Source organism: Geospiza fortis, unplaced genomic scaffold (genome assembly GCF_000277835.1).
Source record: "Geospiza fortis unplaced genomic scaffold, GeoFor_1.0 scaffold164, whole genome shotgun sequence".
Taxonomy (NCBI): Eukaryota; Metazoa; Chordata; class Aves; order Passeriformes; family Thraupidae; genus Geospiza; species Geospiza fortis.
This window is the reverse complement of record NW_005054426.1, coordinates 1639293-1661023: the sequence shown is the minus strand read 5'-3', so window position 1 is coordinate 1661023 and position 21731 is coordinate 1639293. Positions and strand designations below refer to the sequence as shown.

At 40.1% G+C, this 21731-nt stretch overlaps 1 protein-coding gene across 1 annotated transcript in view; it reads right to left on the bottom strand.

The window, feature by feature from the left end:
- Positions 1 to 84: 84 nt before the first annotated feature.
- The window catches only part of SULT4A1 (sulfotransferase family 4A member 1), a 51933-nt gene continuing 30286 nt past the window's right edge, over positions 85 to 21731 (bottom strand). Inside the window, exons 2-7 of the mRNA XM_031061807.1 lie at positions 10307 to 10437; positions 8825 to 8905; positions 8595 to 8720; positions 6577 to 6672; positions 5026 to 5164; positions 85 to 1738 (exon numbers count right to left, since the gene is read on the bottom strand). Of these exons, the coding sequence (XP_030917667.1) occupies positions 1626 to 1738; positions 5026 to 5164; positions 6577 to 6672; positions 8595 to 8720; positions 8825 to 8905; positions 10307 to 10437 (686 nt within the window). The 3' untranslated portion in view covers positions 85 to 1625. The remainder of the gene's footprint in view (positions 1739 to 5025; positions 5165 to 6576; positions 6673 to 8594; positions 8721 to 8824; positions 8906 to 10306; positions 10438 to 21731) is intronic.

The window sequence follows — 21731 nt, the reverse complement described above, 5'->3', positions numbered from 1 at the left end:
CTTCTGTGTTCCTGCAGTTTGTTGTAGTTTGTCTGCAAAGACCACCTGGCCTGAGTGGGAGGTCTAGAAAATGAGCAACCACAATGCACAGAACACATCTTTTATTCAGTAAGCAAGCAAGCACAGAAGTATAATGTGTAGTGCTTAATATTCATACAGTACTAAAAATATAAAAATAGAAATAAAATTTCACTGAAAGCATTTTCACTCACAAATATACAAGGAAAAGTGCTGTCAAGCCACATCATGCTACACCACTTGCCAGTGCTGAACTGACAGTTTCCCAACAGAACTGAAACACTAAAAACTAGTCCTTCCTCATAGTTTTTGGTGAGCCTGAACATTTGACTAGCAAAAAATGGGCCTCCTGCAGCTGAGAACCTAAAAAGCATAGATGTCATTACATAATGGAACAATAAAATAATTTGGGAGAGTTCTGTAGTGATAGTAGCCTCCTTCAGGCTGTTTGTGTAGAGACCAAAAAAAGATAAGAGAAATAAACTTGAATCCTGATTAAAATCCAGATCAGTCATGGCTAACAATTCCTGGAACTTATTGTGCATGGATATTTGTGCAATACTCCCACCTGCTGGCATATCCATCAACTCTCTTCCTCGGATGCTGCAGTTCCCTTTGCCTGCTTTACACTAGCACAGATCTTCCCCCTTAGGTCTGGGGGAGTCCAGGAGAACAACCCATAAGCAGTGCTAAGTGCCCTCAACTTTTAGTGGAACTGGAGCTTTTTCAGCACCTTAACTGTTGGTGCTGCCCTTAAAGGGAGAAATTCACACAGTAAAGTGACATGGGTTGGAGACTGATTTTTCAGGAAAGTCCCTGCACCAGATTCCTGGCTTTTAAGCCCCATTTTGAGGGAGCGACCTAGGGCTTAAGAATCTTCTATCTGCTGTCCCTGGGCATGGAGCTGAACTGCCTCTATCAGGAAGCCAGCTCTGAGCTGTGTCCATAAAGGCATGGGTGGGATTTGGGATCAGGCTGACAATCGCAGCTGTAAATCAGAACAAGCCCTGTATCCCAGAGTGTGCCAGTGCACAGAACTTGCTCAAATCACACAGATAATGGTGTGCAGAACCTAATGTGAACCCCACTTGGATTAGTCCCTATTTTGGAATGGGATTTATTTATACTTGGCTATACCTGCTATAAAAATAAATGTGACAATTAACCCCTGAGATCATTCTAGCATACTGTTTTGGCCTGTTACTTGTTTCCCTCAGAAATAAATTTTTATTTGGTTTACAGATGGTCATTTCGGTTTTAGTGACAAGCTTTTTATAAAACACATTAAATAATCAATGTGGGGCTGAAAAGGTGTACATTCTAGTTGCATATATGATACATACCTTATACTTATATAATACATTCCATAACAGCTGAATGTTCTAGTATTGTCTGAGAAGTTCTTGCATGTGGACAAAGGACTTAAATACTAGAAGATAAACAGCTGTTCAGGATCAAAGATAATTGCATCTGATATGGTTTACTTAGATTGTTTTTCTTTCTTTAAATCTTATTACACATAATAGCTACAGTAGTTTGTCCAGCAGGTAATAAATGAATGCATAAAGCACTTCTAGCTATATCTGGATATCATATGCATGCATTTTTTATAAATAAAAATCGAATGTGAGGTCACATTTTCCCATCTTCTGTTTATAAACTAGATCAAATTTCTCATTCATTGAAACAGTGAAGATGTCTTTCCATAGCCCAACTCGTCCTGAAACACAGAGAAAGAATACAGGTCAGAGACTGGATGTAACAGGACACCAAATACTTACAGTCTAATTGTGCTGGGCACCAAGTTATCAGCTGTGAGATTCTGATCAGTCTGGGCTTTCTCTGAAAGCTTAATGAGACCTAAAGCTGTTCATTGTCTCACCCAGTTACTCTGGCACTACGCTTGCAAAGCCTTCAAATAAAACACATCTTCAGTTGCACCAGCCTAGTGTCACACGGGAAGAATTCCTATTTCTCTGAGACTTTAATCTGACCTTAATCAGAAATGAACAGAGATTTTGGGTTGGGTGCTCACTTAAATGTGGATTTCTTCTTTCAGAGCAATCTATGGCTGTTTAATAATTCCAACAGCTAAGAACACATTTCAAAATCAACATGCCTCTGGCACCTACTGCTTAGAGAACTATCCAAAAGGTACAGAGAATGTCGGGCATAAAACTGACTATTGGAGTATAATATTTTCATTGCTAATTTCTATTATTTTGTGTCTAGAGATAAGTCCAACAGATGAATTTCCATTTCTCAACATGGAGATATTTGTTTGTTAAATACAAATTTCCATCTATGAAAGAGAACAAGTGCCATGTACTCAAGTTGAGCCACTGACACTTTAACTTTGAACGGGAGGAATAGGAAGCTTCTGGGGGATGCAACATGGACACTGAGCATCTTCCTCATATGAATTAACCTATGGAACCCAAGCAATGATATAACATAACCTGGTGACTTGCTGAACCTACCAGCCAAAGGCAGGAGCGCCCTAAACAACTGTTTCAATGCAGCCCAAAATATATTTAACTCAAAGTCAGCCAGGGTTACTTGTGGCTGAATAAGCCCCATGGAATAACCAGATTGAGAGGCCCAATTCTCTTCTCATTTATGCTGGAGATAAAGACAAAATCCAGAATTGTTCAACCAGAATAAATGAAAGGAGAATTGGGACTGTGCTACCAGAGTTTAATCATAACAGCAAGAACAAAGCTACATGCAGGGAGCTTAATTATGCATTTGATGCATAAGAAGAATACCCATTTAATTCAATTACCATTGCTTTTATGCAGAAACTATATAATTGAGACCAAAGACAAAACTGTCTGAAACATCTACATATTACTTATTAATCTGATGGTATAGCATGTGTGGAAGGGCCATTTTATGAAAGCAGGGCTTTTGTAAAAATCCTGAAAGTATGAAAGGGTCCTGATTTCTTTTCAGGATCCAAAGACCAGAATAACCTGACACTGAAAATGCCATTTATTGTTTTCAACAAATTTCTCACATATTTTTAAAAGAATAAATTAAGAAAACACAATCATAAATATCTGATACTAACTTAAATCTTGCTCTGGCAACTGTAACAGCAAAAAGTACAGCATGAAACACAAACCCCTGTATTTCCTATTCAATAATGATAATAAAGTATTTTCTTCCTCTGCTTGTTAAAAAAAAATCCTTTCATTTCTGAGTCTCCCTAAAAACATGTATGGACAAATGACAAGTTCTACAAATGACATACATACACAGTGGATTGTTTTTAATAATTCTTTTCTTTTTTTACCGTATCAATTGATAGCTTGTCAAAAAGTCACCCACCTGGTTTATGATTTGAATCATGCAACTGCGTAAATTATGATGTGATAAGAGTCAAATACAAGTAACATATCTAATCATTGTTCTGCTTTCACAGCAGTTCAGGGTTATCTTCAGAGTAAAGATCAATGTGCTAAAAGAAAAAAAATATGCAGAACTAAAATAAAGCAAAATAATAAAGTAAATGTAACTAATGACAAATTAAAATATTTGAAACAAATTACAATCAGCTGTCATGTCATTGCCACCATTCTTTGTCACAGAAACGAACAGAGAAGGAACAAAGCACTGCTAATGAAGCTACATTCTGGAGTAACAAAATATTGTAAAAGCCAAAGACAGCAAAGAAAAGAAATTCAAAATAAGGATATTTATACTAAAAAGCACACAGTGAACAAATGACAAAGTATCACATTAAGTGCTGCAGCTCCCTTCCTTCTCTATTACAACATGAGGGCTTTTTTCTGAAACATATGTAGAAATAAGAAGCTACATGTGGCCCAACAAGCAGAACACAACCCTGCTGTTTGCAAAGCCTTGCATCCACATGAGCCTCTTATCTAAGGACTTGGGGATGTCCCAACCAAATGTGTGACAATTGAATAAATAACCAGCTAACACAGAATCAGTAGTCAAGAGGAACTGGTAATATTTGGCATTTTCATCAGGGATTTCAAAATAATTTTAAAAATTGCAGGTGGTATAATTTGCAGATCACATGAAGGCTCGCTGAAAGTGGTAGTATGGAAAGGGCTCCTATACACAGAAGACCAAAGTATTCCTGTCATAACCCCTGAGTAAAGGACAATAACCTGCAAATTGCTTCCTCTGAAAAACTTTGTGGTGATGATAAACATGTGCTTCATGTGTGATGCTGTATCATAAAGTGCTATGGGTGGAAAACAAGGGAAAGGTCCAAATAGAACTGGATTAAATTAGTGTATGAAGTGATTTTAGGTTAGGGTAAGGCATATGTAGGGGTAACATAGGAACTGACCATCTTGACTTGGTTGCCTCATTTTTAAAAGTGATGTAGAGCAGCCCACAGAAAATAACCTGAGGGAGCCTAAGTTCACTCTTATGCTTTTTAAAGGCAACTGAAAGGACTTGATTTCTTATCAAAGGACAGATGTGTCAAAAGATCACATGGCACCTTCAGGTTCTTAGAGAAAGACTCTCACCAGAATAAGCATCTGGAACATAAACACATTTTAAACAGCTGAGGTAAGAAATGAAAATAAAAAGCTTATAAGGCATGCTGTGGTTCCTTGTAATTTTATGCCTTGCAAATGAGAAATATCTGCTATTCTAGAAAACCTGATCTAATTAAACCCTAGGGCTCAGGCCAGGATAAAGTGTGTAAGATGGTGTGGGGTTTGGCATGCCAGAGGTCAGAAGGAGCAGAGCAGAGTTCTCAGCACAAGGAGCTGAATCCACCAAAGTGAGACAAACTCTCTGATGGAATGGTTTGACATTACCCCGCTCATCTTCGATTCTTCCCTCCTTTTCAGTCACTTCTACCTAACCTCATTTCAAAACAACCCAGCCTCCCAATTGCACCAACAATCATCGCACTCCCATCCTTTACATGGCAATATTTTGCCAACATCTAACACACCCTGGGGGTTACTTGCAACTTCTCCAAGAAGAGTTTTTTGCTGTGGGTTTTAAACATACCCCTGCCAACAGGAAGAGCCTCTGCATTACAGCACTGATCAATGAGTTGATGGCAGTGTTCCACCATGGATTCCAACTGTGCTTTGTCATAAGAAACTCCTAAGAACCTCACCAGCTGCTCAACCATTGTTGCTAGGTCCTGCAAGAGACCATTTAAAACCCAGGTTATTTCACAATAATTAAAATCACATTTTTAATGAGTTTAAATATTGCAAAGTAAGTTATATCGTGGTGAGTGTGAAAAATACAAGCACAGAAATTGTAGAAACACCACTGCATTGAAGTTTTGCCACTTTCCAATTTGCTGAAAAGAAACACATTCTGAGCAATTAGAGTAAGACAGGCTGGTAGAAAGCATGGCCATGTAACCTTCAGATGTTGGAACAGGGAACAACTGAAAAGTAATTGTGATGCTTTCCACTTCAGGAAACACCCCACCCTGATCCCTTTGGAATACCAGTGCATTTCAGAGGATTCAAAAGTTACTTTGATTTTGACCTCAGTCAAATAAATGACTAAAAATGTTAGGAGAGCCCTTCTTCCTTTGTCAGCTTCTGGGACTGCATTCACGTAGATGGGAAGGATCTGGGGAGGTGGCCTCTGAGAAGAACCATTAATTTACATCTCCAGAATTCCAGGGTTCCTCAGTATGAGTTGCAAGGACAAAATAGTAATATTTATCAGGAAGCAGAAGGATGCTGTGATGCCACCATCTGGTGAGCACAGCTAGGAATCCATTAATTATTCAAAACCATGGAATTGAAATGATTTTGACTAAACTTTATTTACTCTGATTGTATTACACCTTCTTTTAGAATCCCACTCCATCAGAAGGCTCACTAAAGCTGGAATTATAATTTACCCAGCTTTATTGAGTCTTGTCCTGATTTCGTCTTCATACAGGTTTAGAAACAGGAGCTGGGTTTTTCCTATGTTTGCATTAGTTTTCCAGTCAAATAAACATTCTGAAGTATTTTCATTAGCTGTCAAAAAGATATTACTGCAATAAGATATACTGCAATCTAGTATTTCCACTAGATTTCTGATTTAGGTGGATTTATTAGCCATCATACTGTAAGGACTCAATAATTATATCTACCTTATGCTACATGATCATACCCTCATTGTTTTCGGATTTGTTTCACAGAAATCAGTAAGAACAACCAAATAATTCCAATAAATGCCAAATATAGAGGACAAAATAGTGATTATATATTTTTCTCTCACTGATACAGCACATAGAGCAAGACATTTATTTTAAAAGAATGCCCAGGGCTGAGTGTAGCAAGTACTGAACAGTTTCACATCACTGCCTTCTCTGCAAGTAGTTCAGTGCCTATACATGCAGACAGAATCCCCGGTAAATTAATATGGATATGAAAATGCCTAAAGTCCATACAAGCTACTGAATTTTTAAAGCCAGTACTTTAAAAATTGTATCAGGCATTAGGGAGCCCAAATATGGACATAAGAATGTAATTTTGTGCTTTATGTATTAAAAACTAGGATGCTAAATGTGATAAAAACACCATTTTGCTACATCTAACCTACCTTATGCATATCTTCATACTTGAGAAAAAGTACATTGGCATCCATGTGGTGTTCCCAAAACTCCTGCACATGTTCAAACCAGGAACCATAAACCAAACCAAAACAAAACAAAAAAAAAAAACCAAAACAAAACAAAAAACAAAACAAAACAAAACAAAAAAAAATACATAACTGGAGTGGTTCATAACCCCAGGAGAGCAGTGTCTCATTTTGGCCCATGTAATGGAAGACCTAACCCTCCCCCCAAAACTTTACTCATTTGTTTTCCAGTTCTCTGATTAAGTCCACATTTGCACTGATTTAAGTCAATTTATGTGTCTCTACCAGAGGTTCAGCCACTGGTACTTGGTATGTACAACCTCAAGAATCTCTTTTTGTTGCCGATATTACAAGACAACCCCACGAGAAATGCATTCTACATTTTTCTCTGCTACCAGTGACTACTTTTCCCAAAGTACTTCACATAATCAAGGTAGGAGTTAAGCAAATAAGGAGTTTTTCAATTCTTTACCAATATCTTTTTTGTCAATTTTATCTTTTCAGCAAAGCAGCTATAGAAAAATTACAAAACCCACTTCTTAGGTTTGTATTTTGAAGCCACCTTTTCTCTTTGAAAAAGAATTGTTTCATTCTGGTAACTGGAACACTGATGTATTACCTTCATGCATCCATTTCTTATGGAATGGGGATAACAAAAATGGAATCTCAGTGCCTTTATGAAAAATGAAAATTGGTCAGTTGAATAAAATTGTTTTCCCATGAAACTGATTTCTTTGTCCATTGGACACGTTCTAGTTGCTAGGATTCTGCTGAGATGTAAACATGCAGCTGAATGCTAAATTTCCTGCGCATTACAAACCTCCCATTTGTACAGTTATGGCCATGGAACATGCTGTGATGTTTTATTGGCTCTGGGAGGTCGTGATAAAGTCAGGTGGCTGCGACAAGATAAAGAGACAAATAACTCTTGGGATACTTACAGGGAAAAGAGCACCCAACCTTTCTATCTTAGAAGACCTTCTAACGTGTCTCTTATGTCTCTGGTCTTGGAGTTCCTGATCAGGGGCTACAGACAAACATTGCATTCTCAGGGAATGCAAATGGAAAACTGAAGGTGGGCTGGAGTGGGAGGAGAGCATTAATCCTGCTCAAGCTTGCAGGATAAGGAGCAGCAAAAGGGTTTTTAGGCCTGTTAAATCACCTCCCATTGGCAGGCTTTACTTTTTTCTTCCCTTTGGTACTACACAGCTCCTTCAGCATCAGCTCCCCTAAATTCCAGGTTTGCTGCTCTGGATCTAGAGGAGATCCTGCTCTCAGAGCTCAAGGTACCTGGTGAATTCTTAGTGTCACATTAAGGTATCAGAGGAGATATTGCAGAGAAATAAAAGGCAGCAGGATTTTTTTCTCTTCCTTAGCTAGAGTATGGCAGTCCCTTGGTTATTATTCTCCTCACAGAGCTGCATTTTTCAGGCAGCAGCAGCCTGCAGCTGCCTTCTCATGGGGTCTCACTCGAGCTCACTGGTGCAGGCCGAGACAAGGCCCATGCAAACTAGAGAATTTTGTGTTAACTTCCAAGGTATGAACCTTGAATTTTTGGTTGAAATTTAAATATTAAAGGAATTACCAGGAAAATAACCCCAAATCGGAGGACCAGAAACACTCCTGAGAAGTAGCTGATAGTGAGGCATAACTGAAATCAAATGATGCTGGGAGTATTCACCCCTTTTTAGGAGGTACCTGGCAGCCTGAAAACTGAATTTCAGAAGAGTACACCAGAGTTTTGCTCTGGTTTGGGTGGCAAAGTGCTGAACTCAGGGGGTCAAATACTGTAAGGCAAATATTTACAAAAAGCGGGGCTCATAGTTTGCATGGACAAATCTCAATCCCCGCAGCGCTATCTGTGGCAACCTCCTTGCTGTATATGCAAAACAAATGCACCTTTATCCAGTTCACTTCTGTACTTGCAGAAGGAAGGCAGAGATGAAAATAAATGTGTGCAGAGAGAACAGCTCCTTACACTTGTCATTCATAAACCTTCTGCAGAACTCCTGAAACGTTCCTCTGTAGCTCATGGTCCTTAGGGAGCGGTGGAACTGGTAATAAGACACCACCAGGTCTTTGGGGTTTCGAGCCATGTATATTACCTGTGATGGGGGGAAAATCATCTTGTTGAAAGCTTTTTCCTCATCCCAAAGCACTGACACAACTGCTGCTAGCAGAGTTAAAACAAACACGAGCTGATTTTCACCTTTGAGTTGCCGTTGTGGAGGTCCGAAGGCAAAAACCGATAGGGCAGGTGGCTTTTGATGAGGCGAGGTGACGTCAGCTCCTAAAATAAAGCAGAGAGAATTGTTTCCCATTGAGCACTGCTTCAGGAAACATCCTGAGTTGGCCTGAGCTGTCACACTTCAGGCCCTCTACTACACTGACTTCCATTCACAAATTCACTTTCTAAAATTAACAGGAGTTTGGGACTCAAAATCAGGTCAGGGAATTACATCTGGTTTTTAAATATCAAAAGGTTGGATAATGTGTTGGGAGTTTTGTCATATTGGGGTTTTATCCCTTTTGTTTCAAAGTATGTCCATGTGCAGGACCTTGTCAGAAAGAAAAAATAACCGTTGAAGATTCTTAATACCAAACTCACTTTATTTCCAGTGATGCCTCCACTAAAAATCCTTGAAAAATACTAGAAGTTCTGAAAACATGACCCCTGACTTCTTCCAAATTTTACCCTTGCATTTTATTTTATCCTCAGAATTAGGCCCAAATCTGAACGTGTGAACATCTTTCAAACAATATTTTTCTGTAATTTGATACAAAATTGTCTCATGACAGAAATCATGCTCTGCTATTAAAAATGGAATAAATCCATATTGAATCAAGCTGCTAGCACATGGCATAGATAAGAATGTGTAATCTCAAACTAAACCTCTTACTATTGCCACCACTTTTTTGCAGCAGGGTAGCACTGAAATCTCGCTGGATTAGGCATCACAGATGAAAAAGAAGAGCAATCTCTGACCTCTAAATACTCTCAGCCTAAAGTAGGCTGAAGCATGCCGTTGTCAATGACCACAAGCAGCTTAATTCTATCCCTGCCAGCCTCAGCTTGCTCAGTCCAAGCAGCACTGCAGCTGTTACAGGATGGCCCTTTATAGATATCCTAATAATTCCAAGACGTGCCTCTGTCAGAAGTGGCTCCAGCAAGGACAAGATGACACTTATGTGCCATGCAGCTGGACTTCAAGGGATTCTTAATACTGTGGAATTTCATGCAGGATATTCCAGAGCCCTCAATCTATACCCTACAGTGTTTGTAGCGAGCCAGGATCTGTGGATCTAAAGACTGAGATGTGTAAAGTCAGAGCAATGGGAATACAGATGCATGGATAGCTGCATTTTTAGTTACTCTTTCACAAATTCAGGGAAGGGATCAAAGCAAATTTGCCTCATTTGGCCAGCTCCCATTTACATAAGCAGGAGAGGCCCGGAATTTTGATTCCCACTGCCAAGATATTTAGGACATGGAGACACATTTAAAGTATTAAACAGAGCACAATGAAGCTTAATAAAAGCAATTGAAAATGACCTATTGGCACTTTGAATCATTGCAACATTCTAAACAAGTCCAGTGATGAGAAGGACACAGGATGAAATGAAGTGATAAACATGGAACTGAGGTAAAAGACACCCAAATGCTGAAGACTTTCTTTGCAATAAATTGTACCTTGATGATGTCCAAACCGGGCTGAGGGTACTCTAGGACTGGAAGCTGCTCATCTATATTCATTAGTCCAATCTCATCTGGATCAGCTCCCTGACTCACTAGATACACCACTTCCTGCAGCAAGCCTGTGCCTGCACAAACCAAACAATGAGAGAGAACAGATTGTATTACAGTTCTTATCTAAACACAGCCATATGAAGGGAGACCTAAACAGATAAATAACGGCAACTTTTGTCCTCAACAGTCTGCTGTGAACTAAGTCTATTACTACTGTTTTATTGTAGTATGTCAGCTCTCTTGGTTTTTTAAATACATGTAGATCTTCCATGCAAAATACCCGAGATTTTTTTTCTTCAGTAACAATTTAAATACACTTCTGTTTCCAAATCACTTAACCTGTGAATTGTAAAGCATTTAACAAAAGGTTTTACCTCTGTAAATGTTACTTTGGCAAAACACTACTATTTCCATTTTAGGAACTAAAAAATGAGGCAAACAGAGGTCATCCAAGTTCACAAAATGCATTAGTGGCTGTGCTGAGAGACCTTTATTCTAAATTGCAGGCAAGGCCTCTGTTATGCAATGATTTGAGAGTCTATTTATGCCTCCAGGTTATGGAGTGGACAAAGCCCCAAATACATCCATACATCAGTCACAAGCTTTAGAAACCTCAATTATGCATCTCTCCCCATTCTGAGGACATTTACAAAGCACCCATTAGATTTCATGGCCAGTGACTGCACTTTGGAAAATTAATAGGTGCTTCAATTAGGGCTTTGGACAGGGAAACTATTCCAAATGACTTTAGCTTCAGGCAGGTAGGGAACCCTCAAAACAGAGATATTTGACAGCGGGTTATGAAGAGAAAGGCTCTTGGTGAGATGGAGGAACAGAATGGGGAGAGATCACAATGGGCCAGAGGAGGGACCCCACAGTTCAGAAGAAAAGATCCCAAGAGTGTGGGACACCCTGGAAACTGCAAAAGACAGACCCATTATTTAACCCATTATTAGTTATTTACTGTGAGCAGTAAGGGAAATGAGACCAGGATTTATCCACTCTCTCGTGTTGCCTAAAGGAAAAAGTAATGGTTCCAGAACTGGTTACAAAGCCCAAACCTGCTCCTGCATCCTGGCCCTTCAAATGATGAGCTGTAAACTCTGAGATCAATGACCATTTGAAAATAATTTGTGAATTGCAAGTCACTTGTAACAGTCACTAGTTAATTCATGTTAATTAACAAGACTGTACACACAAACAGGCACCTTTGTACCAATCCTGTATGTTGTTCCAATTAAAAAAAAAAAACACAAAAAAAATCCACCACCAAAAACCAAAACCTAAAACCCTACTGCATCATTATTCTGTTTATTTTTTAATCTGAGACAGAAACGGTTAAGTGAGGCCAATGGTTGGAGTGAACACAGCCTGGATAAAATGTGAAAGAACACACACCTCCAAGAATTGTCTTGGAGAGCAAGCACTTCAAGATTCCACTGTTCCCTTACTGATTGATGGGTAAATTAAAAAGGATTGAGACATGAAAAAAAAAGACACTTTTATATTATCATCACCCACAGAGACAGTTGTCACACACTTAATACACACTTGTCCCAAGGCTGTTCACTCTGCATTTTTAAGTTCAAGCATATATTTTATGCATTCAAATCAACATTCATACAGTACTTTAGTATCAGTCCTTGTGACTCTGAATGAGCACAACCCTTGTTCTCATTAAATATTTATTCTGACCGGAAACACCCTGGTTCACTGTAATTTATTTAAGTATTTCCAATTCCACCTGCAAAGAGAAATGCTATCACAGCAGCCCTATTTTCATGAAATGAAAAGAATTAACTCTGTGGGGATACACAGTAAACTATTTTTTCATTGCTCAGCTGCTCTCTAGGCAGAAAGCTGCCATCTCTATTGTGCCTCTGAATACAGAAAGGCTGCAAGGTTGAGGCAGAACCACACTGAACCTTTGGGAGAGCAGCACCAGCTCTCCACAAAGTCCATCAGAAAAGTTAAAAGTCACAACAGGGAGCACAGCCCCCATGGGGAGCACCCTCTTACCTGGTTATGCCCAGACCTGTGGCTGTGCACCAGACTTGGCTTGATTGCTATCAAATCCATGGAGAACTGCAGAGGCGGAAAATGACATATTTCCCATCCAAAATGGGGGTTTTGGAAGGTCAAAAGTCTCCATCTAAAAGTGTTTCCACCAAAACCACGCTGTTTCCACCAAAACTAGGTGACATGCTGAAAGAGAAATGCTGGGACTATCCAGTAGTCCGGATAGGAATTTCTCCTCCCTACACCTGCAGCAGGATCACTCATCTCAATTTCCCTCAGCCATGATCTCTGTGCTAGTTTTCTCTTTTGTTAGTCACTGTATTTTTCCCTGATTTTTTTTTAGCCTGATTTTTTCCCACATTAGCACTCAAGTTACTATGCTTCAGAATTTCAGGGTCTTAATGCAAATGAAAACTAGCGAATTAACTTTTAAGGGGCAGTGATTTTTTTTTAACTTGTCACCCTAATCAATTATTATTCACCACACACACACATTCCTAAAGCTCCAAGTAAAAAATTTATCATTGACCTGGTTTCCTGTTTAAAAGAACAAATTAAAATATCACATGCCTAATTTTTAAAAAGAAAAAAAATCTAAAAGCTTTTATATGTATAATTAGATATGACCTCCTCACATCTCTGCTAGGACTAAAATCCACTCAAATTAAATGTATCAGGGCAAAATGTTCTTTTCGTTTGGGAAGGATGACTTAACCTAGCAACAGGCAGCTCAAATTCCAGACCTGGCTGCTAGGGCAACATCTTCAACCCTGGGAACACCAGCTGTCTGAAAAGCCAAATAAGGTGGGATACTGTACCTATCCAAAAAATGAAGAGCCCAAGCCTAGACCTGGGGTAGCAGAATTTATTAAAATGCTATAGTGTGATGGGATCTGAGTCTTCTGCTGCATCGCCACCTGTATGTAACACATACAGAAATTTGCCATTTGACCCAGCTGACTTAGTGATCTCTGTGGAGATTTGCAAAAACCATAATTTTATGGATGGAAAGTAGAGTAAATTTCTGAACTGAGATTATCAAAGGAGATTATGTGAATAATGCCAGCAATCCCAGTCTATCACAAAACCTGGACAGATTTAAATGTCACAGACTTTCTAACAAAAAGGAAAATGATACCTGTTGGACAGAAGAAAAAGGTGAGGCAAGCTAAATTAAAAAGAAAAAGAAAAGAAAAGTGTGCCCCTAGATTTCTGGCCCTGCTGAGGCAATGGATGTTGTGCATCTCCAGGATCTTCACTGCTTCCTCCCTGTGCTGCTGAACACCTGTACATGTACATGCACACCTCACTCGGGATGGTACAGAAGGATAAACACAATAGGATAATCACTGAAAAACACGATTAGCTGCCACCCTTTGGACATGTGGCACCGAATGCCACATTAATAAGTTCCCAGCAATTCTACCTTTTCTTCTTCCATCTGCAACATTTCATTCAGGAGGAAGACTGCTCACCCTACTACCTCTAAGGTCATATTGCCAAAACAGACAGGGAATTCATGAACACATATCCAATTCCAGCTAAAATGGAGGCAGTCTGCATTTGAGGAACTTCAGTGCAAAGTAGCTGAGAAATGCTCTTCCTGACAAGCTCCTCTGCTATGTCAATAAAACGCCTCAGGAGAACAGTGTTCCAGTTTATCACACAATATCTGGAAAGAGAGGGGGTGGGAAACAGTTGTGAGAAGCTACTGCCTGCCAGAATCTGCAGGTGTCTTTAGGAGACCTTTTAAAATTATCTGTGAGCCTGTATCTCGATACCCTGCATAACAGGAGTCTGCTGGTGGGGATGCACTGTGCTTTCCTGGGCTACTTAATGATGCACAGGAACCAGGAATCATTACAAATCCCACCACACCCTAGCAGTGCCTGTGACTGGGAACTCTTCCTTTGTGCCCTTTCCATGGCCAGTGCCTGAGCAGCAAGAGCAAAGTCAGACCAGGGCCACTCTGCCTCTGCTCCTCAGGAGCTGCTGCAGCAGCAGCCAGGCAGCACAGGGAGACAGACACGACTCGGAAACGCCACAGCTTCTGCCTTCTGTGTCTTAGATGCCTTCAATGTCAAATTTAGTCACTGTGAAAGGGAGAAGTGCAGATGTTCTCTGGCTTCTCTCAACTCTTTCTGGCCACTGGCACTCCTATGAAGTCACCAGATATCACAGATGTGTTCAAAGTGAAGCGGCAGATATAAAACCGTAAGAGTTCCAGTGAAATTTCGCTTATCTAGGTGGTTTCTCAGGTAGTTTCTTTCAGTTTCTCCTCTCTTATCAGCTAAGACAGGACAAACCTGCGGCCTAAGGATGGAAAGGCCTTGGTATATTCCCTTTATTCATTCCTTGTATGGGACCACATGAAAAATTAAAATAAAGAAATACTAATGCTAGTAATCTAACAACCCCAATTATCTGTACTTTGTTTGATCTGCCAGTGCTTCACCAAATTTTGGCTAATCCAGTGCAGCAGATCCATTATGACTCATAACTTTTTTATAGCATTGGTAGATGCAAGTGCTCATTAAAAGTGAGGGCTGCCACAGCTGCCAGACTGGTGTGCAAGTGCTGTACAGCAGAGCCTCACACTGTTGTTCTAATTGTCTGCAAGCTCATTCCTCCTTGGCCTGTTACAGTGTAAATCTTCTGGTCAGTATGACAGATTCATCCCCCCCTACAATACGGGAGGTAAGATTAGATTTTCCATTAGAAGAAAAAAAAAAATTTCCAAAACATTAAAGTATCTCCTCTTGAGGTCTGTATGCTGAAGTTCTCCTACAAATTCGAATTCCACCTGGCTTACAAATAGAGGTTTTCATTAACAACTAGGGTTTTAAAAAATAAAAAGAACGTATACACCTTGATACCATATTTTCCAATTCTTCTGTTTTCCTAAATGAGACTGGGGATTCAGAATAAAGACTGAAATTGTGATGTTATATTGCCCCATTTCTTTTGCTTGACCAATAAAATATTTATCAGAGGGCCCAATTTTGAGAAAGGACTGAATACTCCTCCTTTAAGACTAATGCACTTCTTATATGGCCTAAATGCCACATAGTCAATAGTTAACTGTCAAGGGAGTCTGTGGGACACAACAAACCTGAATTCAGACCTTCTGAAAGTAAAGGGGACAATTTAAGTAAGACTGGATTTAAAAGAAGTGTTAAATACACAACTTCCAGCAACATTCAGTAAGCACAGTATTAGATTTTTACACTTCATAATCCATTTATTTTTCTTCTTGCAGCTACCAGCTTTTAAACCAAAACCAGTGGGCTAAATTCTGCAGACATGGGTTCATTAATTCTGAGTTGTGTTTTGAGTATGTTTTGCCAGAGGCTATAAACAGCACACTATGAAACCCCATTCTATTTAGGAGGAAAACCTACTTTCTGTTTGCTAAAAATGCTGTCATCAAACTGTTTACACACACATATTATCCTCAGAATTATTGCTATTATGTCCAATACAGTATCCTAAAGCACTCCTTGAATGAACTCGTTACAAAGCAGAGCTATTTTTGGCTAATTCATTAGTACTATTTTTTTTAAAGTGGCCCGAGTTGCAATTCTCCCTTACATTAGCACACTAACTACTCAACAGAGGACAGGATGAGAAGTGCACATCAACCGCAGAGCATCTGAAACCTGGCACTGACAGCTGGGGCAGCCTCACTCCACACAGCCAGGCAGGTGGCCACTATGGCCCACACCAAACACCAGCCTGGAGAAAATACCTCCTTTGGAGCATGCTGGGTCCTAAAACTGGAGCAACACCACTAAATAAAACACACCAGGACCTGTTCTCTGGGAGATCTGTGGCACAGCCAAACCCCACCCACAGAGATTCCCTGAAGAAGAGAGACTCACCCGGCTCTTGCTGGCAGAGGTCTTTTGCTGAGGAGAGCTGGGGCAAAAAGCTTTTATTTTCCATCCTTGTTAATAATCCACAACATCCTCACATGCTCTGCAGCAAGGACTGAGTAAGTAGCATCCTAACAGCTCTAAGACTGTGAGTCAGGTCTACAGATCTACTGTTAAAAACATCAACAGGCCAAGAGTTTGCCTTCATTTGCCTTCTGATTGAAGAGTCCTGATTAGTGTCTTCAAGTTTGTCCCTACATCCATGACTTCATCCTATCCAGGTGTCCTGGGTTTTGCCACAGGTCCTTCACAGACAGCTGCTACTGGCTGGTTACAGACATCTCTTGGTATCAGATATCCAAAGGGAAAATGGTTTTACTCTTCTACTGAAGCTTTAGCTGGGCTGTCCATATCTGTGGATGCTCACCCTGTCTTGCACCAGGTGTCAACACTAATGGAGTAACTTCACACAAACTGCTCCAATCCACTTAAAATTAGATGTGCCAAATTAGCTGAAGGAGTTTCTACTTTTGGCATCAACTCATGTACCAAATTTTGTGTGGGACAAATCGGAATGCATCCACCCAAAATACTCTGCACATTGTTGTTCTACCAGGAATGATGGACAGCAGGCTAAGGGCACTAACAACCCTGCACCAGCACAGGTGCCTTTAAATGCAGACATCTGCCCATATCCTTGGGTTAATTTTTCTTCCGGTTTCTACTCACCAACCAAACACGCTCCCATGGTAAAAGACAGCACAATGTCCATCAGGCTAAACCAAAAAAACATAACATACAACATGCAGGAACATAGAAATAACCAATAAGCCTGCTTGCTCTGACAGAATGGCATTTCTTTACCCCCTTTCCACATCTATTCAAGGCTGACCAGGTCTAAAGCCAACCCAGCACAATAAGTTGTTATCTCAGTTGTAGCCTGCCCTCTTATATCCTCTGGCAGTTCCATTCTCCCATCTTTTTAGAGCCCATATCAAAAAACATGCCTAAATTGCATAATACATTACCCCAGCAGGAGCTCACAATCTCCAGGTGTAAGTCTTCCCACTGTGCCTAATTTCCTTTTGTTTTCACACACTGTACCAAGGACAACAATGTAGGAAAGAACTTTACTGTGATGACAAGTCATTGGATTTTAAAATCACACTCAAGGACTTCATTGCATGGAAAAGAACTGCATAGTTACCCTTAGCTCCATTGATTTCTGGGACAACTCTATCACTGTGTTCTCTTCTACAGTCATATTATGGTCTGTCAGTAAATGCAGAGCTTCACAGCAAGCTCTGCTGACTGAGATAGGATCAGAAATCAGGGAACAACAGGGCACCTCTGTTAGGCACTTGTGTTGAGGCAGATCTCATACCCTCGGCTGTGAACATCCTCCTCTCCCCATAATAATGTCAGAAGATGTCTGTCACTACTCAAAAGGCAATTCTCTGCCTCAGCTTCAACCCCTTTTCAGGAAAATTGTTAGGCAAAATCTGCCTACACATAATGTGCATTTGCACATATTAGGTGGTCAAGTTTCAAGAGTGCAGCACAGCAATAATATAAGGTGAAACAGCTGCAGGTATAGGTTATACATTAAAAAAAACACAACCTGTCCAGTCAGCTATTGCTTGTCTAAGGTCAAGGAGTAAAGCATTTTGTCCCACATAGAATCCCACTCAAGTTATAGCTGCACTAAGCAAAACCATTTTTCTCAAGGTACCTATGTCCCCCCTCATTGAGCTGCACTGCAGTTTTAAGCCAGCTACAACCCTTTCCATTGCTGCTCTTCAGAATCAGAAATGGAAAGAGATCTGTTTGGGAGTATAAAAGGGGAACAGCCAACCAATATCACCATGGGTTTGATGCCTAAAGAATTTAGCTTTTTTATAAATTTTTCATATATTTATAGCTTTGTGAACTGATAATACATGGTTATATAGCTCCTGGTATTTTTTCTACCCTTTCTCTTAGATTTTAGAGTAATAAGGTACTCTTCTAACACATTCCCGAAAGACTGATTTTCAATCAGGGAACCTTCAAGGACATTTTGTTTTCCAACCAGAATCTGAGAAGATACAACAAGAAATGGGGCAAAGAAGCCCCTGAACCAATTCTAACGGGACAGAACCTGGGGGAAAACTACCCAACCAACGGTTCTTCTAATTGGACAGTATTTGTTAGATATCATAATTTGTGAAACTTATAAAAATTGTGGAAATCTGATGCAGGGTGTGCCCATAACCATGGGGAAACCTCTAAGCTTTCAATAAAGACCTGCTTTTTTATTTTATCATTTTAATACTGTTATAAGGTTTTCCCCTTTCAGGCAACAAATTTACAGTGCTGCAGCAAAATGGTTGAAGAGAAGACACTTTTTCTGACAGAAAGCAATGGTGATCCCATATAAGCACTGACATTGATCATTACTAATGTGCATTTCAGCTCTGCATGCAGAGAGCAATCTAGCTTCAGCAACGCCTGCAGCTGTTCTGTGCTACTTTGGCAATCCTGACCAGCAATAAACAGGCTTTGGACTGCATGGTTAAGCTGTGTTTCTCATGGCCTTGCATCAACAGGTGGCCAAGGGGCCAATGGCACCTGGGCTGTGCCAGCCATGGTGTGGCAGCAGGGCCAGGGCAGTGACTGTCCCCTGGGCTGGCACTGCTGGGGCCACACCTCAGATCCTGGGGCACTTCTGGGAACCTCAGGACAAGAAATGGACATTGAGGGGATGGAGCGTGTCCAGAGAAGGGAACGGAGCTGGGGAAGGGTTTGGAGCACCAGGAAGGGCTGAGGGAGCTGGGGGGGCTCAGCCTGGAGAAAAGGAGGCTCAGGGGGGCCCTTCTGGCTCTGCACAACTCCCTGACAGGAAAAAAATATATATGGTAGGTGACATCTGTTTGCCCATGAGAACTGTTTACCATTATATATGAAAAATGAGAAGAAACATATGCAGTAGAAAACACAGACAAAAAGATAGTATGATTTATCTCTGGTCACAGAATCTGCAGCCACAAAGTCACATTGCATGCCCCGTGTCCCAATGCTTCTATCACTTCTAAAGCAGCATTTTTGAGACAAAACAGGGGATAGTTCCTTCCCCTCAGCATGGGGTGTTTGAGAGATTCCGTGTGTACAGTTCATGCCTCTACTGTACCCAACAGGAGGAAAACTTTCATTTAATAAGACTGCATAATAAGAATAAAAAATTAAGCATTTTGCTTCCTTTCATTAATATCTTTACTGTGACAAATGAACATTAACATGAAATGAGAATGACTGGCAGGTGGGTCTGGCTAATCTACATAATTTTCTAATTCTTTAGTTTTTGAGGTCATTATCATTTAATACAATCAAAAATTATTTCCCATATTCAGAATACACTTTTTACCCAGGGTAAAACCTTTTTTTGTCCTATGGCTGTTTACAAAAAAAAAAAAAAAAAAGTTGAGTTTTGCACTACTTAACAGCAGGGAAGCAATTATGCAGCATTTGCAAAAGACCCAGCAAAACCTATTAAATAACTGGAGAATTCTTCATCTTCTGAACCATTTGTTCTGCCTCTAATAACATCTCTTCACTGGTTTGATAAAAGGGTCATGAGAGAAACACTGCTATCTGGATAATAAAAGGAGTTTCCCTTAACCATAGATATTTTTTCTCTCCTTTTATTTCAAGTTTGAGACATACAAGGACCTATCCAATTCTACTCACATTGAAATCGAGTCAAATGCATCAGTGGCAAACTAAACATTGTCTTCAATTACTTACTTTTTGATAGTTTTATTTATAATTTCTTTGCCTAGCAGCATGTAAGAGTGAGTCAATATCTGAAGGTATTTCGAGCTATATAAAAACAAAAAGGTAGACCCGTTTCAGAAGGACTTTCAAAGCACAGGAACCAAGTGGCTCTAACCCCCAGAAATATTAATCTACCAGAGTCACTTTGTGCCCCTGAATGGAGTTTAGGCTGTGGAGTACTTACTCTTCTCAGTGGTGGAATGAACACAATTTCAGTCATCAAGAGCATGAAATCAGATTCAAATATAGACCCTGTCCATCAGTCCCTAAAGAGACAGCTCACAAAGCATATCTCTATCGCACAATGGAGTTTGCTCTTCCCTTCCTGTTTGAAAAAGAATTCCATTCATTCTGGCCAGCTGGTATGGGAATTGATGCACATTCATCTGTCATTAAAACAGAACAATATCTGAGCTTTATACATCGCTTAAAGGAACCAAGTAACTGTGATGTTACTGTCAGAGAGAAAAAGTTACATGCTCTATTCTGGTTTTAAAGGTATCAACTCGCTCATCCAGATTCATGAAACTAACAGAGGTTTCTCATCATTCCATGTCACAGAGCATAATATTGCTTCAAAAACCAGAGGTGAAAGAAAAAAAATCCCAAATGCATTTTGTGCAAAAAATTGATTTTTAAGCCAGCCTCATGATTTCTCAAGGCATGCCTTTGGGCCAGTAACATTTGCATTAATTCTCTAAATGAAAATGGTTTAAGCCCAAGGCAACAAAAGTCTGCAGAGGCTATAGCACTATAAATCCAGCACTGCAGAATCTGGCTCTTTTGCAACTGCAAAGCTGTTGTTTAAAATAATGCCAACAAAACTGCTGGGAGAATTTCCATATGAGAACACTGGAAATTAAGGCAAGTCAATTAATTTAACACATGTGGATGCTTGTGTCCCCTGAGGAACCTTTGCTACAAAGGCCACTCAGACCTGCCATTAGGAGGGAAACCTCTGCAATCCACTGCAGCTGCCACATGTCCCTCTGACAGCTCCCAGCCGAGCCGCCCACAGCTCAGGAACATCCTTGGGCAACCCTTCAGCCTGATTCTCCTCTCAGTTATGACTGTGCAAATCAGGACTGACTGTCAGCAGTGTTTGACCTGTGCCCATCTGGGTATCTGCAGCCACGGGAACTTAGTCAAGCAATAATACTCTGTATATTGAATAATAAGACTGTTACTGTGAAATACAGTAATACCAATCTCACCTGGAAATATATCCTCATTTCCAGGAGATTTTTGCAGTCTGTAGAAAACACGAAAAGTAGGATTGAACAAGATAAACAAAGCAAGATTTTGGCATACTTACCTGGCACATTTTCTTTGTAATGTATTTCTTTATTCAAGATTTTGCCAAACTGTTTTATAACATGGTCCCACAGACAGCTAAGGGTCATTGGAAGGGGAAGAAACAAGAGGCCAAAGATAAGAAATTCTTAAACCAACTTCATATCCAAAGAAAAAGCACATATGTCTACATCTCCAATGGTTCAAGCCTCTCTTTGCCTTAAGTGCAGCAACTTTTGAGTGTCGAGTCTAATCAAACAATATTTTAGATGTTGATGAGCTGAAGTCTATCACTTTTACTGGGGAATCAGACAAAGAGGAAAACCACTGATTATATTGTATCCACTGTATCCCACAGTTTAACAGCT